We start from the raw sequence: 25932 nt of genomic DNA on the forward strand, positions 1-25932 counted from the left end.
CTCTTTTTGACCCCATGAACTGCAGCACGCCAGGCTGCCCTGTCCATCACCAACTCCTGGAGTTCACTCAAACTCACGTCCATCCAAGAAATGATCTTCCTAACATTGGAGTCCTCTGTACTTAAAAGCTTCTCAGCTGGCACAGTGGTAAAGAATCCACCTGACAATGCAGGAGACACTAGAGATGTAGGTTTGATCCCTGGGTCAGGAGAATCTCCCTGGAGGAGGAAATGGCAACTCCAGTATTCTTGCCTGGAAAATCCGATGGACAGAGGAGCCTGGCGGGCTACAGTCCATGGGGTCATAAAGAGTCAGACACGACGGAGCTCACATACGGCTGCCTAGAGAAGGGTGAGAGTGTGGTTTCCAGAAAGTTTTAAACTACAGGTGCGCCTCTGTGCTCCGACCCTCTTGAATCACTTGTCATTTCACATCGATCCCGTCTTTGTCACCACGCTGTCAGATCCCAGCGGACAATCCGCTTGGTTCAGGGCTCATCCCAGGCTCCGGTACACAGGAGGTGCAAGGTCATCAGTTGCCCAACCAACATGGTCTCAGGAAGGGACAGACTGCACTCAGAAAGGTGAGCAGGTCGGAAAGTGAAGATCTCAGAGGCACCTCCCGGTCCCAGGCCCCAGCAGCGGCGTGAGCAGATTGGGCTCCTCATTGTCCCAAGCAGGAACTGGGGGGCGGAGTTGCCAGGGGCATGGGGGCGGGTCTGCCCTGCCCTAGCCCCGCCCTTCCCAGACTAGCGCGGCGCGGCCGCCGTTTCCAGGCAACAGCACAACCCCGGCGCCTGGCAGCCTGAGGCTGGAGGGCTGCACCCAGGCCCACGACGGGCGGACAGAGCTCGGCGGCCAAATGGAGGACGACGAGGAGGAGATCACGGCCGCCGCGCTGCGGGGCAAGCCCCGGCCGCTGCCCATCTCGGCGCTGTCCGCCTTCAGCTACGTCCCTCCGCGGCGCCAGGATCCCAAGGAGCACAGCTACTACTACCGCCAGGGCTGGGTGAGCCGGGGCGGGATGGGGGGGAGGGGGGGGTGGGATGGGGGAGGGGGCGGGGTGCTTGAGGGCCGGGACGGAGGACTGGATGCTGTTGGGGGCTGCGGGGATCAAGGACGGGGCTGCATTGAGGGGAGGGGTGGGAGGGCTGATGGGGGCGGGACTACAAGTCCAGGGAGGTAACCCGGGTTGGGGGAGAATAGGGGCGGGGTTACACTGCCTGGGTGGAATAAAGGGGCGTGTTTGGGGCGGGGCTGCACGTCCAGGGAACGAGATGGGGGCGGTGTTTCACTGAGGGGGCTGGTCCTGGGGGAGCTTCTGCCCAATCGGGAAGGAGTCTGGGGGAGGGGGTTCAGAGGGAGAAGAAACAGGGTGAGACAACACAGAGACATTACTTTGCTGATCAAAGTCCGTCTAGTCAAGGCTATGGTTTTTCCAGTGGTCATGTATGGATTTAAGAGTTGGACCATACAGAAAGCTGAGCGCCGAAGAATCGATGTTTTTGAACTGTGGTGTTGGAGAAGACTCTTGAGAGTCCCTTGGACTGCAAGGAGATCCAACCAGTCCATCCTAAAGGAAGTCAGTCCTGAATGTTGATTGGAAGGACTGATGCTGAAGCTGAAACTCCAATACTATGGCCACCTGATATGAAGAACTGATTCATTGGAAAAGACCCTGATGCTGGGAAGGATTGAAGGCAGGAGGAGAAGGGGCTGACAGAGGATGAGATGGTTGGATGGCATCACCGACTTGATGGACATGAGTTTGAGCAAGCTCCAGGAGTTGGTGATGGACAGGGAGGCCTGGAGTTCTGCAGTCTATGGGGTCGCAAAGACTCGGACATGACTGATGGACTGAACTGAGCACTGCGAAGGAGGGTGCTGGGGGCGGGATTACACTGCTGGCGAGGGTTTCTGGGGACAGGGATGCAGGACGGGGTGGGGCTGCAATGTCAGGTTAGGAGTCTGGGGATGGGGCTACAAAAAGGCTGGGGTGGGCTTGAGCAGCACAGCCTGTAAGAGGCTCGAGGTAGGAGGGGGGCGTTGGGGTCACAGGGGTGGGAGGGTAGTAGAGAGGCCTCTCTCTGGGGTTCTTAGACCCCAGAGAACCGCGGCTAAGACCACCAGAGTAAGGCAGACCCCCACTCCCCGCCACCGAGGGGCTGGACAGGGGCGGAGCCAGGGGTCCGGGACGGCGGATGCGGATGGGTTCAGCTGTTCAGTCGTGGTCGACTCTTTGCAACCCCCAGGCTTCCCTGTCCGTCACCAACTCCTGGAGCTTGTTCAAACTCATGCTCATCAAGTTGGTGATGCCATCCGACCATCAGGGTCTTTTCCAATGAGTCCATTCTTCTCATCAAGTAGCCAAAGTATTGGAGTTTCAGCTTCAGCATCAGTCCTTCCAATGAATATTCAAGACTGATTTCCTTTAGGATGGACTGGTTGGATCTCCTTGCAGTCCAAGGGACTTTCAAGAGTCTTCTTCAACACCACAGTTCAAAAGCATCAATTTTTTGGTGCTCAGCTTTCTTCACAGTCCAACTCTCACATCCATACATGACTACTGGAAAAACCACAGCTCTGACTAGAGCGACCTTTGTTGGCAAAGTAATGTCTCTGCTTTTTGGCACCCCATTCCAGTACTCTTGCCTGGAAAATCCCATGGGTGGAGGAGCCTGGTGGGCTGCAGTCCATGGGGTCGCACAGAGTCGGACACGACTGAAGCGACTTAGCAGCAGCAGCAGCAGGTTAGTCATAGCTTTTCTTCCAAGGAGCAAGCATCTTAATTTCAAGGCTGTAGTCACCATCTGCAGTGATTTTGGAACCCAAGAAAATAAACTCTCTCACTGTTTCCATTGTTCCCCATCTGTTTGCCATGAAGTAGGGGTGAGGGAAGGAGCACGTACACCTGGAAGAGGAGTTGGGGGGGAACTGGGCCTGCGGGGGTGGGGTAGGCCAGACGCTCAGCCAGTGCTCCCAGCCTTTTGGGGGTGGGTTAGGGCTGAGTGCTCTCTGGGAAAGCGAGGGTAGTCGCCAGGTCCCGACTGCTTCTACCGGAGCAGCAAGCTAACTGGGTGCCCAGGATCTGGAGGAAGGTTGGGAGCTGGAGTCCACCGCTGGACGAGGCTCCCTCTGGGGTCTGACTGCAGCAGGCTTGGCTGACTCGGTTTATTCTCCCTGAATTCACCAGTCAGACACGGGGCTCCACCTTTCTGGGGCCAAATCAACCAAGCAGCAGAGAGATGCCCAAGTGAACAGACCAGGTCTCCATGCCTGGAAGGAGATCAAAAGTGAGCGAGAAACGTTGTTCAAATACACCCCGCCACCTGCTTTAAGAAAGCTTTATTAAAACACAGTTGCAAGCTCCTGTGTTTAGTATTGTCAGTGGCAACCTCGAAGAGTTGAGTAGCTGCAACCAAGACAGGGGGACGGGCAAAGTCTAAAACGGTGATTGTCTGTCCCTTCACAGAAAACACTTCCAACATCTGCTCTGATGTCTTACTGCCCCGGGAAGGTAGGGATGGGCCTTAGAAAAAGTAATGCAAATAGATTGTAAGGGGAAAAAAACACGAAAAACTCAGTACTGTTGATCACTGGGTCATAGGCAAATTCAAGTCCTGAAGCCTTTAGTGTCATAGGGGGGGAAAAAAAAAAAAAAGACCCAGGAGAAAGGTTAACACTAAATAAAAAGGCCTTCAAGGCTGTAAGAACCACAAAAGACATTTCAAAGTCCATTCGCAAGCCAACTCCCAGTGGTAATGAAGTCCTTGTGTGAAGTGGTATTTAATCAGCTGCAAGACTCCAGAAGCTGATCCTCTGACCTTGAGAGCATTTGGACTAAAGAGGATGAAGTGTGTATCACAGGTTTGCTGGGGGACCCAGCTGCCCCTAAATTCTTTGTAAATAATTCCAAGCTCCAGTCAAAGCTGAGAAGAAATATTGAGAAACCAGCTCTTCAGTCAATCTCTGGGTGTCACCCTCACGGGTTAGTTCCTTAGGAGCTCAGGAGTCCTGGGTGAAAATACTGTGTGTGTGTGTGTGTGTGTGTGTGTGTGTGTGTGTGTGTGTCTGTGTGTGTGTTAGTCATTCAGTCGTGTTGACTCTTTGTGACCCCAGGGACTGTAGCCCTCCAGGCTCGTCTGTCCATGGGATTCTCCAGGCAAGAATACTGGAGTGGGTTGCCATGCCCTCCTCCAGGGGATCTTCCTGACCCAGGGATTGAACCCAGCTCTCCCACATTGCAGGCAGGTTCTTCACCATCTGAGCCACCAGGGAAAGTGAAGTCGCTCAGCCATGCCCGACTCTTTGCGACCCCATGGAAAGTAGCCTGCACCAAGCTCCTCCATCCGTGGGATTTTCCAGGCAAGAGTACTGGAGTGGGTTGCCATTTCCTTCTCCAGGGAATCTTCCCGATCCAGGGATTGAACCCAGGTCTCCCTCATTGTAGACAGACACTTTACCGTCTGAGCCACCAGGGAAGAGCTGGGTAAACTACTGACTCTGTGTTAATTAGCTCAAGTCACAGAGCAACCACTGAGTCACACCTTGCCTGTCTCTGAATCAGAGATCAAACAGAGCCAACTGCGTGGAGCTCTTGTGAGAATTAATTTCATTAGGGGGTAGAAAGTGGCACACGGTAAGCCCAGTGTGAGCAGACCTCTTCTGACTATTATCATTTTTATTTGTTCATCTTAGTGATGATTAGAGTTTCCTTTCACTGAAGGCTGGGTCTCGGGGCCTGTCTTTATCCTTCACCCTGTTCACAGTTGGAAATTAACAGAGGTGAGGCAGGTAGTCTGAGTGTTGATGTATCAATCTGTTGGTTCCTAAATTCTAAGGCATCTCCCCTGTGGGAGCTCAAAGTCAAATCTCTCATAATAGCACACCTATTCAAAGCCCGTGGCTCAGGTGGTAAAGAATCTGCCTGCCCTGCAGGAGACCCGGGTTCGATCCCTGGGTTGGGAAGATCCCCTGGAGAAGGGAATAGCCACCTACTCCAGTACTGCCTGGAGAATGCCACGGACAGAGGAGCCTAGCGGACTATAGACCATGGAATAGCAGAGAGTCTGATACAAGTGAGCCTCTGACACTTAGACTTTCAATGCCGTGGATCTTAAGACAAATCTATCCTCTAAAGCTGCCAGCAAAAATGCTATCAGTTCCTGTCTCGCTCCCGAAGAGGCCGCTAGCAGTGTGTGCTTTTCCCATAGGTTCAGTTCAATGGTATTTAAAAATGACTTTTCTTCTTCTTCTGCCTCAGCCACCAGCCTCTGAAATGCAAAGGCTAAGTCAGAGGAGAATGACCTTTCATGAAGGTTTTGATTAAATTTTTCAAAGTCTAAGAGCTGCACTGAGAAAAAAAATAAACTTAGGCAGTGTTAGAATATGCTTTCTGTCATGCTAATGTGAATTGTGGATAGCTCTGTTGTGAGGGAAGCTTTGCTCAAAAGCCCTGTCTCAGCTTTGGTGGGATTAGCCAACTTTCCTTGTTGGTTTGTGGCAGAGACACAGAGGCAAGGGGTTGAATGTTTCTTTGCCCTCCTGATACTGAATTTCCCTTTGCCAAGTGCGGCCAACAACTTGGTAAAAAAGATGATGGGTTTGACCGTGCAGAGGTGCAAAGGGGTATCTCTGAAGGGCCTGTGCCAGCATCCAGGATGCAGGAAGTGTTCAGTCTCAGCTCCACAAGCCCCTCCTGAGTGGAGCAGCCGTTAGGCACCACACACGCCTGCCACACCTCGGCCACACCTAGTTCTGTTGCTGGCCCGCGTTTAGGATCTAGACAGGTTTCTCTGTTATCCAGTGGACTCTCGCACCCACACTCCGTCCAGTCTCAGGGTGTACTAGCCAAATGCAGGTATGCCCCCTGTGAGACATACTTCTGTTCCCACTCCTGCCTGATTTTCTCCTTGGCATCTACTACTGTCTAACCTACCAAATATTTTCCTTAGTTTTCCTGTTGGGCTTTTTTTTTTTTTCCTCTCCTATTAATAGGAGGGCAGGGACTTATTCATATGCGTCCTGTGTCCTCAACAATTGAAAAAATGCCCGTGGTCTCACAGTTGGTGTGTCATAAATACCTGCTGATGAATCGGTAAGGATGAATAAACGGATGCAGATTTTTTAAAACAAAGTGACAAGTCACCAACTGACAAGCTTAGCCTCTTAGACTAAACAGAGGTTTCCTTTTGGATTATCTGCTGTTTGGGTTATCCTTGACCTTGCTCTTGTCCTAGAGGGACCAAAATTGGGAGTGGACTGTGGTTGCCTCTCTCTGCCTGGGCTGGCTGCACTTGCTCTGCTCAGTGATCTGTCCCTGGAAACTTAAGGCCCGGAGGGGTGGGGCTGAGTGTCTCCCTCCAGCTTAGGAAGGGGCAGGTCACCAAGAAACGAGGACGGAGTGAGCTGAGGGGTCATGTGTGTTCTTCTAGTGGAAGTCCTCCTGGAAGGAAACACCAGGAGGGGGAAGAAGCGTTCCCAACAGTCATGACCGCCACGTGAACACATGGTGAAGGCCTTTCTGTGTGTTTATGACTGTGATCATGTGCGTCAAACTTCTTAAACTAATAACATGTTCGCACATGATCACACAACTATGTGTATATACTTGCAGCACACTCTTTTCGTTTAACACTACATGTCAGACTCTTTCAAAATCATCCCCTTTTAAGAAGTACAACAATCAAATAATACATGAAAAGTATTAGTCACTCAGTTGTGTCTTGACTATTTGTGACCCCATGGACTGTAGGGGGCTCCTCTGTCCATAGGGTTTTCCAGGAAAGAATACCAGAGGGGGTGCCATTTCCTTCTTCAGCAGGTCTCCCTGACCTACGGATTGAACCTGGGTCTCAAGGGCTCCAAAATCACTGCAGATGGTGATTGCAGCCATGAAATTAAAAGACGCTTAGTCCTTGGAAGGAAAGTTATGACCAACCTAGATAGCATATTCAAAAGCAGAGACATTACTTTGCCAACAAAGGTCCATCTAGTCAAGGCTATGGTTTTCCCAGTGGTCATGTATGGATGTGAGAGTTGGACTGTGAAGAAAGCTGAGCGCTGAAGAATTGATGCTTTTGAACTGTGGTGTTGGAGAAGACTCTTGAGAGTCCCTTGGACTGCAAAGAGATCCAACCAGTCCATTCTAAAAAAGATCAGTCCTGGGTGTTCTTTGGAAGGACTGATGTTGAAGCTGAAGCTCCAATACTTTGGCCACCTCATGCGAAGAGTTGACTCATTGGAAAAGACTCTGATGCTGGGAGGGATTGTGGGCAGGAGGAGAAGGGGACGACAGAGGATGAGATGGCTGGATGGCATCATCGACTCGATGGAAGTGAGTTTGAGTGAACTCCGGGAGTTGGTGATAGACATGGAGGCCTGGCGTGTTGCAGTTCATGGGGTTGCAAAGAATTGGACACGACTGAGCAAATGAACTGAACTGAACTCCTGCATTACAGGCAAACAGCACTTTCCCCAATATATTTAAGCCTCTTAGGCACATGTAAGATTAGACTCAGGTTTCAGCCCACATGGATGGCTTTTTCTTCCAGGATGTGAATTGCTGCGGACAGGGGGTGGGGGGATGAATGGGGAGCTGATATCAGTGGAAGAGAGAAGGCAACTGGCGCCACTCTTGTTAAATTGACAAAATATTCAGATTATTTGGAAAGTTATGAAAATTTCCCCAACTTGGGATCTAAACTCACCAAAGAGGAAACAGTCTTTGCCAGGAACCAAAGAGATAGTTGAGTATTGTTCTTTTAAAAATGTTAAGGTTGTGTCCTTGATGAGCTCCAGTTCTTCTGAGATATAGAATTTTGAACAATGTTAAAATTAATGAAAACAACCTCCTCAAGCTTCATCCCAAGGAGAAGTGCTGAAAGTATCAGAAGGAAAAATGAATCTCTTAAGACTCAAAGAAAACTACTTTCGGTCACCTTGGGAATTTCCAGTTTTGAAAGTAGGTCACACAGCTCTGGGTAGGCAGGCAGTTCTGAAAGCCTGCAGGTGACAGGTAGTGGGGCCATGGCCCGTGAGGAAAGGAGATGAATGTAGTCCCGTCATAACCTTCTTAGTCAAGGTGGGCTGGGACGTGCTGCGCATGCAAATGGGCTCCAAACCCTGAGAGTCTTAACTAGTGGTGTCAAAGCCTGACCATACTGACGAAAGGGGATTTAGCATTTCTCCTGGACTCTGCATTCATTTAAAAGCCTGAAATTGCCATGATGGGCATACTATACCTCAGAAATGATCAAACGTTACAAAATTGTTTTTTTCTTTCCCCCAGAGAACAGGTTGTTAACACAAGCCCACCACTGGCCTCAAACATATAAACATAAGGAAATATAGCCCAACACGTATGTTTCACCCCTGGGCAGCTCTTCTGAATGTAGTGACTTGGAAAACTGGGCTTCTCCATTTTAGTTGCTCCATTATTGCCAAGGCCTGGGAATCTTTGTGGCTTTGTAGACCTTCCTTGGATCCTTTAATTTGCTGGCCATTGAGCAAGGTGAGAATTGATGTTTTCAAACTGTGGTGCTGGAGAAGACTCTTGAGAGTCCCTTGGGCAGCACAAAGATCAAACCAGTCACTCCTAAAGAAACTCAAGCTTGAATATTGATTGGAAGGACTGATGCTGAGGCTCCAATACTTTGTCCACCTGATATAAAGAGATAACTCATTGGGAAAGCCCCTGATGCTGGGAAACATTGGGGGCAGGAGGATAAAGTGATGACAACAGAGGATGAGATGGTTGGATGGCATCACTGACTCAATGCACATGAGTTTGAGCAAACTCTGGGAGATAGTGAAGGACAGGGAAGCCTGGTGTGCTGCATGGGATTGCAAAGAGTCAGACGTGACTTAGCGACTAAACAATAACAACGAGCAGGGTGGGAGAGTATGGAGGCTTGCTGCAGAGTTTCTTGGGGACTAGGCCTAGAAGGTGATGTCCACTGATTTCACCCTCATTCCCTGGCCAGAGCTGTATCCCAGCTGCCCTGGATAATTATGATGGGAACTGGAAATTACAGTCTTCTGTTTGTGCTGGAAGAAAAAAGGTGTTTGGTGGGCACTCAGTAGTACCCTTGACACAGTGGAAAAATATGTTTGTTTCCTTTCTCTTGTTTCTTCTTTGCAGAGTTGATCTAGTTTAAAGTTTCAATGGAGAGTGTATTTACATTCAGAATGGTCTGAAAGGGAGGAGAAAATAAAGGACTTGGACCTCAGTGTGCTCAGAATCTTACCCCAACTATTTGTGTGAGAATTTGTGTAACTTCTGGGAGGAGGAGAGCTTCCAAGATTGGGAGGAGGCACTGGGCATAATAAAACCCACAGCGCTAGAGGAGATGGCCCCTAGGATCCCTGCTGCTCGCCTCCTCTCTGGCCTAGGTTCTCCGGGTGCAGAAGGGGACACCTGTGGCCACCCCCAGCTGCTCCTGGTCCTAGGGAAATAGGTCATTCGGTTGCACTGTAGGTTCTCCCTGAAACACACCTATTTCATGGGTCAGCTGGCCCGGAGGGATTCCAGTGACGATGAGACATTTAGATTATGACCAAGAGCCCAGACTGTATTACTGTGTAAATGGAGGTGATGGACTTTAAAGTTACTGTCTCTGCCTGCCTTTGGGCTTCTACTGGGGCTGGCCTGTAGCTCTGAACCCTAAAGGGAATGGTCCATATTGCAGTAACTCCCTTACAGAAGGCAGGCATGCTTATTTCGAGAACCTGCCTCCCACCATCCCAGCAGAGTGAGTGGCAGGCATCCTTGAGCTTCTGATGTATTTCTGCAGGGCCCACTGGCCTGGGGATTATTAAAACAAAAAGAAATTTGCTGCAAGATGTAAAAGAGAGCACCCAGCCAACCCCACCAGCTTCTGCACACATCCTACTCATTGATGTTAAAGACAACTGAGATTTTGTGCTTCCCTGGAAGTCCAGTGATTGACTCCACACTTCTAATGCAGGGGGGTGTGGGTTTGATCCCTGGTTGGGCAATGAAGATCTAACATGCCATGCTGTGTGGCCAAAAAAAAAAAAAAAAAAAAAGAGCCTATAAAAAAAGATATTGAGGTTTCTTTATCATTTCCTAAAGGTTTTTAAAGTTTGAATTTTATGTGATAAGCAGTTGTCTGATTTTATATGGTCAGAGTGGTGGGTATTCTCTTTGTGGTGTTTCCCCTTTTGCTTTTATGCCTAGGAGGCCCCTTATGGCTTTTCTTTTCAACTATTTCACTAATCCATCCTGAGTTTACTTTTGCCCGTAGTGTGATATGAAGACCTAAGTTTCATTTTCTTTTCTCCCCAAGCAGCTAGCCAATGTTCATGGCACGAAAATCTGAATAATGTATCACCTCTCCATTGATTTGGGTCTTTGGCTTTCTTTATCTGTGTGAGTACAAGGTTGGACTTCCCTCGTGGTCCAGTGGTTAAGACTCTGTGTTTCCAGTGCAGGGGGCAGGGGTTCAGCCCCTGGTCAGGGAAATAAGATCCCACATGCCACTTAACATGGTCATGTATGGATGTGAGAGTAGGACTATAAAGAAAGCTGAGCACTGAAGAATTGATGCTTTTGAATTGTGGTGTTGGAGAAGACTCTTGGAAGTCCCTTGAACTATAAGGAGATCCAACCGGTCCATCCTAAAGGAAATCAGTCCTGAATATTCATTGGAAGGACTGATGCGTTCTCCAGTCCGTGGGGTTGCAAAGAGTCAGATGTGACTTAGCAACCAAACAACAACAAAGAGCAGGGTGGGAGAGTGTGGAGGCCTGCAACAGAATTTCTTGGGGACTAGGCCTAGAAGGTGGTGTCCACTGATTTCACCCTCATTCCCTGGCCAGAGCTGTACCCCACCTGCCCTGGATAATTATGATGCTGAAGCTGAAACTCCAATACTTTGGCTACCTGCCGTGAAGAATTGACTCATTGGAAAAGACCCTGATGCTGGGAGAGATTGAAGGCAGGAGGAGAAGGGGACGATAGAGGATGAGATGGCTGGATGGTATCACTGACTCGATGGACATGAGTTTGAGCAAGTTCCAGGAGTTGGGGATGGACAGGGAAGCCTGGCGTGCTGCAGTCCATGGGGTCTCAATCGGACATGACTGAGTGACTGAACTGAACTGAGTACAAGGGTGCCTTCAGGAGGCTGTAGGTTGCTTTCAGGAAGGGTGAAAGTCAGGGCCGGCCAAACCAGGGCATGCACAGACCCAGCAGCTGAGTGCGAGAGACAAGGCAGTGCTGAGAAGAAGCTCCTGCAAGGCGACCTCATTCCACGCCCTCTGGGGAGGAGAAGCCACCAGGAGAAGCCACAGCACCCCCTCTAGCACGTGGAGTGACTCAGAATGCAGGCAGGTCAGCACTCCAGCATCACTGAATCAGTGTCTTATACATGGTGCCTCTGAAACTTTGAAGAACCTGAGAATAATGTTTCTAAAAGATAGCCTTGTTTTTCTGTTGCTGCTGCTGCTGCTGAGTCCCTTCAGTTGTGTTTTCCTGACTAGATGGTTAATGGTGTTGCAGGGAAGAGCCAAAATGGCTCCATGTTGGAACTGTGTTGACTTGCTCTCTGTTGCTTCTGTTATTATAATAACTCATAGTGGTCTGCCTCAGAGGGCCCTGCCCCTCTGCCTGACTATTGAGAAAAAGTGCCTTTGTTCAGGACCCTGTCCACCTGTGGATGACAGAAGGGAAGAAATTGGCCCCCTCTGCCTGAGGCCATTCTAGAGACAGTTGCAAGGTTAATGGCCTTTTCACTTTGTCACCTCCCCCACCCCCCACCCTCCAATCTCTCTTCTATAAAAGAACCTGGCATCTCGACCCTGATGAGATGGTTATTTTAAGATGTTAGTTTGCCATCTCCTTGGTCAGCTGACTAACTTGATGGCTCAACACCCCATCTCTTGGATTCATTGGCCTATCGTGCTTTAAGCAGAGCAAGCCTAGGCTCCGTAGCACTGGTACCAGGACAGCAGCCACGTCTGGGTTATCTTCAGACCTTCCTGAGCAGGAGCAGACGGATGATGTGTGAAGGATGATGATGTGTGAAGGCATTTCAAGGCTGGGCTGAAGCTATGTCACACTCCAGCCATTTCCACTTTTGCTGGAAGCCCTGAGTTCCTGCACTGAGAGTCTGAGGGATGTGATTTCCACCAGATGGTGCACACACATCATGCATCCTTTTCACTGTGACCTTCTACCTCCATGTCCTGCAGTTGGAGGGGGTCATTCTAGCATGAACACTAGAATGAATACTAGATTTTTTCCCCCTAGAATACTAGGGAAAAAAAATAAGCAGGCTCAGGTTCCAGACCCTGTGATCCCAATTCCAGTGAGATGGCCCATCTGAGTTCACTGCTGGAGGATTGAAGGCAGGTGGGTTTTGTAGTTATTAAGTCACTAAGTCATGTCTGATTCTTTGACTCCATGGACTGCAGCATGCCAGGCTTTCCTGTCCTTCACTGTCTCCTGGAGTTTGCTCAAACTCATCTCCACTGAGTCGGTGATGCCATCCAACCATCCCATCCTCTGTCATCCCCTTCTCCCACGTTCAATCTTTCCCAGCATCAGGGTCTTTCCCCATGAGTCAGTTCTTTGCATCAGGTGGCCAAAGTATTGGAGTTTCAACTTTAGCATCAGTCTTTCCAATGAATATTCAGGGTTGATTTCCTTTAGGATTGACTGGTTTGATCTCCCTACTTTCCAAGGGACTCTCAGGAGTCTTATCCAGCACCACAATTCGAAAGCATCAGTTCTTCAGTGCTCAGCCTTCTTTATGGTCCAACTCTCACATCTGTACATGACTACTGCAAACACCATAGCTTTGACTATACAGACCTTTGTCAGCACTTGGCTGGAGGAACATAAATGACAGGCCTGACTTACAGGGTGGAAATTAGAGATCGGCTGACACATGGGTTTCTTCTTTTGCTGTTGCTAAGTTGCTTCAGTCGTGCCCGACTCTGTGCGACCCCATAGACGGGGGCCCACCAGGCTCCGCCATCCCTGGGATTCTCCAGGCAAGAACACTGGAGTGGGTTGCCATTTCTTTCTCCAGTGCATGAAAAGTGAAAAGTGAAAGTGAAGTCGCTCAGTCGTGACTGACTCTTTGGGACCCCATGGACTGCAGCCTACCAGGCTCCTCCATACATGGGATTTTCCAGGCAGTTTTATTTTTGTAGTAAGAAAAATTGGGGATTAAAATTACGGAGATGTTACAGATGGTAGCTCTGTTAACAGGATCATTTTCTAACACATCAGAGCTCTATGTGTGTTTTATACGTATGTTTGCTATATGTATAAAGTACATGAATAATTTACATGTATATATAATGTATGCCAAATATATATATGTTCACACGTATATGAATTACAGCTTTTATAGCTGCTGTATATGATTAAAATATTTCTGTCTCTCTGAAGAAGGAGAACATCTCTTTGGATATATTGTCCTAGTATTCAGAGATTGTTTGCTTTTCAAAGTTGTACAAGCCTATTAGAGAAAATTTGAGAAATTCAGGAGAAGCAGAAATGAAGGAGAAAACACAGATATCAAACAGATTATTATTATTTTAAGGTTTGAGCTCCAGGATGGAGTCAGGGAGAGTGAGGAGCCTCTTCTGGGAAGAAGGGGGTCTGTAACAAGTGGAGAAAAATTGCCCCTGGAAACATCTTTACTCCGTTGGGGCCTCTTGGGAACCAGAGGCCTGGCCTCCCTGCTCTCTTCTCTGCCCACGCGATGACCTTCTCTACACGTTTGTTGCCGTGAGGAGTCTCTATACGTTATCTCTACTCTCCATCAGGGAGAGTTCAGGCCTTTCAAGCCCCCTGAAACTTCCACGACTCAGCCCCTGAATAAACCCATGGCTTGCTTTCTCTTTTTATTCCCAGACTGGAATCATTTCCCTGTATGACTGTGTTTTTAAGAGGGATCCAGGTTATAATCAGAAGTTACACCGAGATGACAGAGAACACGCCAAAAGCCTGGGACTCCACATTAATGAGGAGGTAATAGCAAGAGGGTATCACTGGGTGTGAACAGATTTTCTGTGTGCGTGTTTACCATTGTGTCCAGTCGGCTGCACGAAACTCTCCCGTCTTCCTGTGCTGGGAAGAGACGACTGAGCTGAGGTCACTGTCACTCGGTTCTGCCCTTTAAACAGTTCATTTTTGTGACTGTTCGTTAGTCTTGTGAAAGTGAAAGTGTGAGTCGCTCAGTCGTGTCCGACTCTTTGTGACCACATGGACTGTAGCATGCCAGGCTCCTCTGTCCATGGAATTCTCCATTCACTGGAGTGGATTGCCATTCCCTTCTCCAGGGGATCTTCCCAAATCAGGGATCAAACCTGGGTTTCCTGTATTGCAGACAGATTCTTTATGACCAGGGAAGCCTAGCCCAGTCCTATAGAATTTAACAATTCCATGACAGCAAAACTCAGAAGTTCTTTCTGACAGATAAACAGGTCTTTGCTGAACCTCTGAGGCCTGGTATCAGGGTTTCAGGGGCCTTGGCCTTCCGGGAATGAAAGCACACAGGCAAAACAGATTATTTCTTGAGTTACTGGGTCGCTGTATGCACCATATATGGTTCAGTTCCTCTGTTTATCTGAATAGTTTTCTGGAAGGAGCTGACAAGGGTGGGTGGTAACCAACCAAGGGAACCAGACTTCCAGGGTGAGAAGGTCAGGCTCACAGCAGATGCCTGGGGTGGAGGAAGGAGGAGGAGGCTGTGCATCCCCTAGGCAGGGTCAGGACAATCTGCCCACTGGGTTAGACCCCACTTCCACACTAGAACATTGTCTCCATAAAATCTGACGTGAGGACAGTATGTTTATTAAAATTCATGTGCTGCACTAATATCATCATCTTTGTACAATACACAGAAATCAGCATGTAAGAGCTTCTGGTGGGACTGCTTTTTGATCAGAGGATTTTTGCCTGCCGCTGTTAATGTTTTAGAATGTCACCATGTCAGTTTCCATGAAACTTGTAACTGACGTGGAGTTGGGTGATGGAAGTGCTAAGAGGTGTGGCTGCTTAAGTCACAGACATGAACAGTTTTGGTGCTGTTGCTGTTATTCAGTGGCTAAGTCATGTCCCACTCTTTGCGACCCCCATGGACAGCACTTCCCTGTCCTTCACTGTCTCCCAGAGCCTGCTCAAACTCATGTCGGTCGAGTCGGTGCCACCGTCCAACCATCTCATCCTCTGGTGCCCCCTTCTCCTTGTGTGCTCAGTTACTCCCAGCATCAGGGTCTTTTCCAATGAGTCTGTCGTTTTGGGCTTGTATTAATTCATCCCCTGTTAGTAGTGAAGTTAGTGCTTTTCCCTTACAAGTACGGACTTCCCTGGTGGCTCAGACAGTGAAGTGTCTGCCTACAATGCGGGAGACCCGGGTTCAATGCCTGGGTCAGGAAGATCTCCCGGAGAAGGAAATGGCAACCCACTCCAGTATTCTTGTCTGGAAAACCCCATGGACGGAGGAGCCTGGTGGACTACAGTCACAAAGAGTCGGACATGACTGAGTGACTTCACTTCCCCTTTTCTCACAAGTATACATGCCTAGCATGACTCAAAGTCAGTCAGACATTTTGAGCACCTCCCATATGCCGCTGAGTATAAAGGGAGCAAAACAGGAGTGTCTGCCCTCATAGAGCTGAAATTCCCACAAGGAGACAGAAGAATAAAAACCCAGTAAATGATGAACTGAATTCCAGGCAGTGATAAGTGGTATGCCTTCACTGTCTCCCAGAGCTTGCTCAAACTCATGTCGGTCGAGTGGGTGCTGCCGTCCAACCACCTCATCCTCTGGTGCCCCCTTTTAAGGGGATGCAGACAATGAAAGGGATGAGGAGGTCTGGGGATGTGATGGGGGCTGGGGAGATGAGGAGTTGGGGAGATGTGTGTCTGGGAGAAGGAGGGGAACAGAGGACCGGCGGGAGGAGCAGCAGGGAGAAGGGAAGAGACGGAGGAACGCGATCCCCAAGGCAGTGGGTACCTGGCGCCCCCTGCAAGATCTTGGACTGTCCTCTGAACGTCTTGAGGACATTGGTGGCCCGGAGCAGAGAGGACAGAATCTGACCTGGTTGAAGAGCACCCCCCCACCCCACCCCGGCGTCAGTGTGGTCTTAAACCGGCTCCTTCGGGGCTGCGGTGGTTCATTTCTTCTGCCCCGAGAAGCGCAGTGGAGGCGGGAGGCGGGTGTGGGACACGCAGGCAGGGACAGGTGAGAACGCTCTTCTCCTCCTACAGGAGCGCGAGCGGCCGGTGGGGGTGCTGTCGTCTTCGGTCTATGGGCGGCGCATCCACCAGCCCGTGGAGCCTCTGAACCGCGACCACGGCCGCGCGGGCCACGTGAAGGCCGACTTCTACCGGAAGAACGACATCACCAGTATCAAGGCGCCCGGCTTCGGGCACATCTCTCCCGCCTGAGCTCCTTCCATGGCCCGAAGGGCGCACGGGAGAGAGTGGTGGCACGGGCGGGGCAGGAGGGAGGGCAGCGCTGGGGACGCTCGGAGGGCCTCCTGGGGCCGGCGGGCGCCCATGATGCGCCCTGGATGCGCGCTGGGTCGCGGGGAAGGACCAAGGACCACGCAGGGCTGCTTGCCTGTGTGTTTCCTGGGCGACCAGCCTGGCCAAGGACCTGCGATTCTTAGGATGGACAGCTGGTAGGACGTTTTTCCACTGGAACCGATTTCAAGAGGAAATGATGCTGGAGACTGATCCACTGCGGGCATCTGAATAAAATGAAAACTTTGTTCCTTCTTGACCGCGGTTGGTTTTGCTTTCTGTTCGCTCCTCTGAAGGTTTGCGAGTCTCCTTGGCGGAGGCGCTCATAGCAATGGTGCGCAGGCGTTTTACCGGTTATGGGAACTGCTACCGTCGGACTGCACAAATAACACTTAATGGGAGATACAATAAAATTGCCTTTTGGCACAATTAGAGTCTAGATTCTACAAGCGCCCCCTTCCCCGCCAGAGGTCTAAGGCACAAATCACAGAATTTTAACTAAGGTTTTCTCCTTAGTTAAAGAGAAAGGAGTGGCCAGTGAGCAGGGCAATACTCCTCCAGGCGGCGCGCGGGCTTCTCACTGCGACCGCTTCTCCGGCTGCGGAGCCTGGGCTCTAGGGCCCCTGGCTTAGTTGCCCCAGGACATGTGAAATCTTCCCGGACCAGTGATCGAACCCGTGTCCGCTGCATTGTAAGGCGGATTCTTAACCAGTGGACCACCAGGGAAGCCCCATCTTTAAAGTGGGAGTTCCAAGCCTTGAAGAGTTTGTGTGGAAATCAAGGGGCCACTGGAGTGTGGTCTTCGCTCACTCCATAGGGGCAGTGACGGTTAATTTGTAGTTTTCTTTTAGGAAGCAGCTGCTGCTTTTAACGAAAGTTGGAAATGTTTACTCTGGAGATGATTTGAAACTTATTTCAAGTGTTAAGATGTTGGCTACGGTTTAAATGAATGGATCTCTTGGAAGAAATCACCCCTCATCTATTGCGATTAAATTTCCCACAGCTTAGCAGTTAATGAGCAGGTGATTAATTAATTTCAATGCTGATTCCTCCACTGCTCCTTGTATTGTTCTAAGGACTTTATGACACTGTGTGTTCTTGGCAATTTCAAGGTTGGGAGGCTCTTAAATATTTCTTTATACTTTTGAAAATGTTTTTTCACTATGAAAAGTGAAAGTAAATTCGCTCAGTCATGTCTGACTCTTTGCAACCCCATGGACTGTAGCCTACCACACTCCTCCGTCCATGGGATTTTCCAGGCAACAGTACTTTCACTACAGCTGACTTAAAAAAGTTTTTTTTTTCAAACAACTAGCAGTTTATTTGGAATGCCTTTAGGTGCGTTAACTACATTTATAATAATATCATACAAAGTATACAAAGTTTGGGTTGTAGAAATTTTTGTAAATTACACTTTTTTCAGTCTTGATTATCAAGAAAGACAAGGCATCTCAAAGAAATGCCTTCATCTGAAAGTAGCTGCAGTAAATTAACAGACTAGATTACTTTCAGTTACCTTAAGTCAGACCCACTCCCCTACCCTTCCACTGCTTTTAAAAAAGCAGGCCTTGCGCTGGGCAAGATTTCAAAAACTCACATTTGTTAGGCAGCAAGGGAAAAGTAAATGTATTTATTTTACCATCTTGACTTTTACACTTCAAAGACAATCAATGAATGCCTGTTAGTCAACTTTATCAAAGAGAAACGTATATTAAAAGGATCTGTTTCGACCTATCAAGTTTCCACCACGAGTCAGTGTTTTTTAAAAGCAGAGTGCTGCTGTCTTTAGGAAAGCGCTGCTGCACTGGGAAAAGGAAAAACATGGAAGATTGATGATAATATAAACTTCTTTAAACAGGCGTATCGAAAATTCTGCAGAATTAAGGGGACTGGATTCACAGCATTTTTCATGAGAGGGGAATTCCTACAAGACTTGGAGGTTTCTCAGAAGAGCTTTGAGAAGTCTTCCGTGTTGTCAGTGTCGCAGGCATGATGGCTGATGGACGTGGATGACAGGTCCTCTCATTTGCATGATCTGCTCTTGGGAATGTCTGGAGTTGCCCAAACTGAGGGGGCCTTGACCCTGAGTCACAACTTTCAGATTCAGGAAACAAGTAGCTTTCCGTTTTATCTCATCTTGGTCGTCTGGGAAACTTGGGGCAAGGCCCCAGACCTCTCTGCACCCCTTCTCCTCTCTTGCAAAATGCAGGGGGTCTCAGGCTTGCCTGTGGATCAAAATCATGTGGAGCTGTTCTCCTAAGCACAGCGAGTGTGCTCCCCCACTGCCCACCAGGATTTCCAACTTGGCAGGTCTGAGTTGGGGCCTGAAGCATGTGCATTTCAAACACGTTCCCAGGTCATGCTGCTGCTGCTGTCTGGGAACCTCACTTTGAGAGACCCAGGTATGCACAGACCTTTGAGAGGTGGACTCTGATAACTCATTGCTTTAAAAAGTCTCCTGTTTGATAAGACTGGAGATACAGCCTTGGCGGGGGGTGGGGTGGGGGAATCTCCCTTTGCATGCCAGGGCAGGGGTTGAGGGGGAACATTTAAGAGTGCCTGGCAGAGACTTCCCTGGTGATCCAGTGGCTAAGACTCCAAGCTCCCAATGCAGGGGGCCCGGGTTCGGTCCCTGTTCAGGGAATTAGATCCCATATGCCACAAATAAAATTTCGAATGCCACAATTAAGACCCAGCACAGCCAATAAATAAATATTTTATAAAAGAGAGCTCTTGAGTGTACATGTGTCCCTCCTGTCCCAAACCCCCCTCCTACGTCCCTCCCCATCCAGCCATGGCTGATTCATGTCAACGTATGGCAAAACCCACCATAATATTGTAAAGTAATTAGCCTCCAATTAAAAAAAATAAATTTTTTTTAAAAGAGAGCTCTTAGTGAATAACTCATCTGCTGGTGTCTTTTTTTAAAGGCAGGTGACATGGGAGCCCTAGGGTGGCTGCTGTAGGCTGTAAGGGAAGAAGAACCCACAGGTGTCATCTGAAGTCACTGAACCTAGGGCGTCCTAGCCCAGATATCACTTACAGTGCAGACAAATGCCCTTATACCATTTTTCTCCTTTCGCTCACCTTTCTAGAGAATTAGATATATTAAGGCCAATGCTGAGTTGCAATTATAGGATCAAAAATTTCTGACTGAGGCAGACAAATGGACAAGTCATGCTGTATCCCCACTATGAGATGAAGGCCGGTTATTAATTTTGATAAGCGCTTTTTGCCGAGTATGAGCCACAGTCCCGGCAGGGCGGCCACGTTGATCCTGCAACGCACTGGCAGGAGCAAGGCCCGGGCGCGCGCCAGCCCCTCTCACGGCCGTTAGCTCTGTTAATCACACTTGACCCCACGAGCTGCAAATGAGGACGATACTCCGAAGAGAAACTGAAATGTGTGTTCAAAGTCTCACAGCTAGCAAAACACCAGAGGCAGGGATCAAACCTAGGGCTTTCCTGCTTCAAGCCCAAGTTCCCAGCCGCTTCCTAGTGGATCACTGGGGTCCTCTACCATCTACAGAGGCCTACCCTGAGCTACGGTCTGCCCAGCCCGGCTGGCGTTTGCAGCCCTGCTTTTAGACATTCCATTATGCATGACCTGGGTTGGCCAAAAAGTTTTGTTTGGATTGTCTCATGGCAGCTTACTGAAAAACCCGAACGGGCTTTTTGGCCAACCTGCTATTTACTCCTCTCTTTGGTCAAGTATTGGACTTCCCTGGAGGCTCAGACGGTAAAGAATCTGCCTACAACCCAAGTTCAATCCCTGGGTTGGGAAGAGCTCCTGGAGAAGGAAATGGCAACCCACTCCAGTATTCCTGCCTGGAAAATCCCATGGATGGAGGAGCCTGGTAGGCTACAGTTCATGGGTTTGCAAAGAGTCGGACACCACTGAGAAACTTCACTTTCACTTTGGTAAAGTATGATATCTTTATGTAAAGGAAGATACCAAAACTTCAGTGTTGGATTTACAAAAACACGCTTTTCCAGGGTTCCTCTCTTCAGCAGCGCATAGACGTTGCCTTTTGGCCATCTTAAGTCTCCTCAGACATAACTGGCAACCCATGGGGTTTTGGCATCTTCTCTCATTAGTTCAAATGACTGGGATGCTGATGTACAGAATTCCAAATTATTCTGTGTCTCTCAGCTCTACTGAAGTATTACCGTAGATCAGAGTATGTGGACAGAGTGTGTGCTGATGCTAGCAGAGAATCATTCTACTAGTAAAATATTTTTCCCTGTAAATCTTCTATGTTGTTGTTGTTGAGTAGCTAAGTCATGCCCAAGTCTTCTGCGACCCCATGGACTGTAGCTCACCAGGTTTCTCTGTCCATGGGCCTTTCCAGGTAAGAATACTGGAGTGGGTTGCCATTTCCTTCTCCAGGGGATCTTCTTGACCCAGAGATCGAACCCACATCTCCTGAGAATGCTCTATAGAGAGGTCAAGGTGGAACTCGTGTGACACTTTCCAGAGTGCTGCATAGCCAGTGACCAGCACCCCAAGCTCTGTCTGCATCTAAGTTACTCCAGGAGGGCTCAACAATCTCAGGGACTTCCCTGGTGGCTCAGTGCTTTGGAATCCTCCCTGCAGAGCAGGGGACGTGGGTTTCCTCCCTGGTCGGGGAACTAGGATCTCACGTGTCTTGGAGAAACCAAGCCTGAGCAGCAACTACTGAGCTTGTGGGCCACAACTGGAGAGACCATGCTCTGCGACGTAAGGTCCACCACGATGCAACGACGATCCCAGGTGCTGCAACTAAGACCCGATGCAGCCAAATAAATAAACTGCAGGGGAAGAAAAAGGATAGCTCCACTTCTGCTCCAGAGAGTCCCTTCGGAAACAGCTCTGTCCAGGGGAGAAGACGCGGAAAACCAACTCAATTCTGGAAAGGGAGCGGGGGGTGGGGTGGGGAAGACACAGACGATCAACCAAAGTACATAAAACTTTTAATGAATTAACCTTACAAAAGACAATGGCATCAAAACATCAGACGCGTCTGGTACAAAACTAGTCCTAGGTAGTAAGAACTAATTCTGGTGACGGATGGCGAGGTGTCGCTGGCACAAGACAGGACAGAGCAGGGTGGCGGGGCCCCCGGGTCCCAGCTGGGCCCGTGGACAGTCACTGCAATGAGACACGTGGGCGAACACGTCAGATTCCAGGTGGGGCGACAGAGTCAACTTAGTCACAAATACTGTGTGTTTTAGTATCAGACTAGCGGATGCGGTTGGCGAGCTACCATATTTCCCAGAAGAGAACATGCACCGGAAGAGAATATACAGCCCCCCACCCCTAGTTTTATTGCCTTAAGAATTTTTGTTTGTTTCACCTCTCCCCTCTTTGTCAGTTTCGCTGGAGGCTCTTCTGCGGTAGCGCGCGCTCCTTTCCCTTCTGCTAGGAGTAAGCACAGTGCAAGTGGCAGGGCGACCTTGGCACACGTCAGACACCGAACGGCAGGCCACCAGGTCACAGGAAGGAGTCTGCAGAGGCTCCGGAGGACAGAACAGAGCACACACACACCACAGACGCGGGACACGAGTGGCAGTCAGAAAGTGCATTGGCATCGTCCTGAAGGTACAGTCCTCTCGCTGAAACAAAGGCGAGGCTTCAGGAGGTCAGGTTGCTCTGAGAAAGGGACCGTGACATCTCCGTGTTGACGAAGTAGGTCTTCAGGTCTCCCTTTCCTTTCACGTTGATGATTCCCCGACACGTGCACGTGTAGCCCAGGGTCTGTAGGATGATGCTCGTCTCCTCTGTCACCTGGAAAAGCACAGTGACAGGTGAGGAAGCGCTTGGTGCCCACGTGGACACGACCCTCTCAGGGAGGTGTTTGACTACAAGGATGAAGGTGAAAGTGAAGTCGCTCAGTCGTGTCCGACTCTTTGTGACCACATGGACTGTAGCCTACCAGGTTCCTCTGTCCATGGGATTTTCCAGATAAGAATACTGGTGGCTCAGACGGTTAAGCGTCTGCCTACAATGCGGGAAACCTGAGTTCAGTCCCTGGGTGGGGAAGATCTCCTGGAGAAGGAAATGGCAACCCACTCCAGTATTCTTGTCTGGAAAATGCCATGGATGGAGGAGCCTGCTGGGCTAAAGTCCATGGGGTAAGAAAGAGTCGGACACGACTGAGCAACTTCACTACAAGGATGAAGAGCTCCCAAATGCTCATGACTTCACTGCAAGGATGAAGAGCTCCCAGATGCTTATGCTCTTTTGATTCATTCATTCCACTCCTGAGAAACCAGTAAAAGAGAGAATAATCCATGAGAAGAGAACCTTTCTAAGGACAATGCTTGTTTTTTTTTAATTTAATTAAAAAATTTTAAAATTGGAGTCTCGCCGCTTTACAATGTTGCGTGAGTTTCTGCTGTACAACGTGGGTGAGCCTTACGTATGCATATACCCCCTTCAGGTCATAGCAGAGCTCCTGGGCTCTAAGGCAGCTTCCCGCTCGTGACACGGAAGTGGGTATGTGTCAGTGCTCCGCTCCCAGTTTGTCCCCCATCCTCCTCTCGCTGGATCCGCAAGCCTGTTCTCTGAGTCTGCATCTCTATTCCTGCCCTGCAAGTAGGTTCGTCTGTACCAGTTTCTCAGATTGCATATGTCTGCATTAATATATGATAGGTGTTTTTTCTCTTTCTTGCTTCACACTGTATGACAGACTCTAGTAGCACCCACATCACTGCAGATAACTCAATCTGTCTCCTCGGGCACGCGGGAGACACACGTGCGCTGGACGGGCCACACTGTTTTGTTTCTGGTGTGGATGCTGTCGGGGGGTGGTGCAGTGAGAGGCCCGGGGAACGCATCTGTCGTGACAGATGCTGTCATCAGAACCAGAGGAGGGGGACTTCCCCTGTGGTCCAGTGGCGAAGACTCCGAACTCCCAGGGCGGGGCCCAGGTTCGATCCCTGGTCGGGGAACTAGATCCCACAGGCCTCAACTAAGAGTCTGCATGCCACGACTATAGATCAGGCATGCTGCAACGAGATCAAAGTTCCCGAGTGTACGACTAAGACGCAGCACAGCCAAATAAATTACAAAACAAAACAAAATCCCGGAGGAGGATGGGGCTTCCAGAGCCCAGGACAGTATCTGGGGTCACCAGAAGAAAGGCTGAAGGGCATGATGTGAGGATGTCAAGGGCCAGTTAAGGGAAGAGCTAGAGAAATCTGTCTTCTGTCACGTGATCCAGTGGCTGGCCGCTCGCAAAGGGGCCAAAGGGTGGGTCTTTCGAAGTAGATCAGGAGAAGAGGGGGACGCAGAAGCCAGATACTCACATTCTGCCCTCCCCTGGCCGGGCCCAAGTTCCAGGGGAGGATACATATAGCTCAGGAATATCAGATAAGAACTGAAAAAAATATGGAGGTAGGCAAGAAACTCAGATGACAAATATGCTCTCTTGATTAGACTTCTTACGGCAATCAAAATTAGAGAATGCTACAGACATTAGGGATGTCCCAGGTAGCTTGGTGGTAAAGAACCTGAGTACCAACACATAAGATATGGGTTCGATCCCTGGGTCGGGAAAATCCCCTGGAGAAGGAAATGGCTACCCTCTTCAGTATCCTTGCCTGGAGAATCCCACGGACAGAGGAGCCTGGTGAGTTACAGTCCATGCGGTCACAAAGAGTCAGACACGACTGAGCGTGAACTCATGAATTCTCCTTTCCTATCCTCACCTTCACACACACACACACACACACACACACACACACACAGACATACACAGACACACACACGCACACTTGATGTCTGGTCTTCACACAGAGAACCTACACATTGTCTGAAGTCTGGCAGGTTAATTTTGCAGTTGAGGCTGGTGCTAGGCATGCCTTTGGCCAACTTTTGAACTGGTCATTGGAATCTGTAGCACCAACCACATAATTATCATGGTCGGGAGGAAGAAGCCATCACCTTGATTACCCCAGCCATCAGGTGGCTCAGTCATAAAGTGTCTGCCTGCCCATGCAGGAGATGCGGGAGACACGGATTTGAACTCTGGGTTGGGAAGATCCGCTGGAAGAGGAAATGGCAACTCATTCCAGTATTCTTGCCTGGAGAATCCCGTGGACAGAGGAGCCTGGCAGGCCATAGTCCACAGGGGTGCAAGGAGATGGACATGACTGAGCATGCACGCATGCATTATTCCTCCGAGTCCAGGGGCAGCCTGGCTGGGTGATGAGGGGCTTTCTACACTGAATTTCAGGCACAGAAAGCATATTCTCTGTAATAAAAAGCATCTGTTCCACAGGCCCAGGGGAAGCTTTTAATATTCTCTGCATCATTTTTTATATTTCTTGGCAGCTCACTACTGCTAAGAAGCTAGTGCAGCTGTAGGGAGCAACACCCTCAGGAGAAGAAAACCTACCCAGAGGTGGACCCTCCAGCTGCTGAGCTGAGTGGACACACAGACGGGCCTGTGGACCGATTCCTTGCTCTGGACAAACAGGCATCTGTCGTATTTCCTCCCCGGGCTCAGAGCACATGGAAGCAGTCCAGGAGGCTGCACTGCACTAAATCACACAAAGTTTTAAGAGGCCCAGCGTCCTCTCAGAGGGATTTTCCAGGTGGCGCTGGTGGTAAAGAACCTGCCTGCCAACGCAGGAGACACAGAGACGCGGGTTCCATCCCTGGTCGGGAAGATCCCCCGGAGGAGGGCATGCCAGCCCACTTCCGTATTCTTGCCTGGAGAATCCCATGGACAGAGGAGCCTGGCGGGCTGCACTCCAGGGGGTCGCACAGAGTCGGACAACTGGAGTGAAGAAAGAAAGTGTCCACTGTATTTTCAGGGGGCCAGGATATTTGAGAATGTCGGCCAAGCTGAGATGCAGAACAGGGACTCATGGAGTTCTCTGAAGAGGACACAAAACTGAAATCTGTGCTCAGTGATTTTCATACAGATTTGCATCTGGCAGGAAAGTATCTTCCAGATAAACTCCTGTCGTAACAAAGCTGAGGTGAAATGTGGAACACTGCTTCTTGAGGACGATGAAAACAAAGATACGAATAGACACACAGGTGTGCACACACAGACACACACACACACACACAGACACAGACACACACACACAGACACACACAGACACACACACACAGACACACACACACAGACACACACACACAGACACACAGACACACACAGACACACACACAGAGACACACAGACACACACAGACACACACACAGAGAAACACAGACACACACACACAGACACACACAGACACACACACAGACACACACAGACACACACAGACACACACACACAGACACCACACACAGACCACACACACACAGACACACACAGACACACACACACAGACACAACACACACAGACACACACACACCACAGACACAACACACACACACAGACACACACACACACACAGACACACACACACAGACACACACAG

At 49.5% G+C, this 25932-nt stretch overlaps 2 protein-coding genes across 2 annotated transcripts in view; one reads left to right on the forward strand and one right to left on the reverse strand.

Moving 5' to 3' along the window:
- C20H5orf49 (chromosome 20 C5orf49 homolog) lies at positions 759–16768 on the forward strand. Its single transcript, XM_018065800.1, has 3 exons — positions 759–1008; positions 13891–14007; positions 16252–16768. Exons 1-3 carry the CDS (start codon positions 862–864, stop codon positions 16429–16431), a joined length of 444 nt encoding a protein of 147 aa, XP_017921289.1. The 5' UTR covers positions 759–861; the 3' UTR covers positions 16432–16768.
- ADCY2 (adenylate cyclase 2) overlaps positions 21445–25932 on the reverse strand; it is a 462350-nt gene continuing 457862 nt past the window's right edge. Inside the window, exon 25 of the mRNA XM_018065622.1 lies at positions 21445–22275. Coding sequence (XP_017921111.1) covers positions 22123–22275 — 153 coding nt within the window. The 3' untranslated portion in view covers positions 21445–22122. The remainder of the gene's footprint in view (positions 22276–25932) is intronic.

This window comes from Capra hircus, chromosome 20 (genome assembly GCF_001704415.2).
Source record: "Capra hircus breed San Clemente chromosome 20, ASM170441v1, whole genome shotgun sequence".
NCBI lineage: Eukaryota > Metazoa > Chordata > Mammalia > Artiodactyla > Bovidae > Capra > Capra hircus.

Bases quoted from the DNA above. Each gene is read 5' to 3' on its own strand.
- C20H5orf49 (XM_018065800.1), top strand. From the start codon at position 862: ATGGAGGACGACGAGGAGGAGATCACGGCCGCCGCGCTGCGGGGCAAG. The intron at 1,009-13,890 runs GTGAGCCGGGGC...TTTTATTCCCAG, and splicing joins ACTACTACCGCCAGGGCTGG to ACTGGAATCATTTCCCTGTA. The intron at 14,008-16,251 runs GTAATAGCAAGA...CTCCTCCTACAG, and splicing joins GACTCCACATTAATGAGGAG to GAGCGCGAGCGGCCGGTGGG.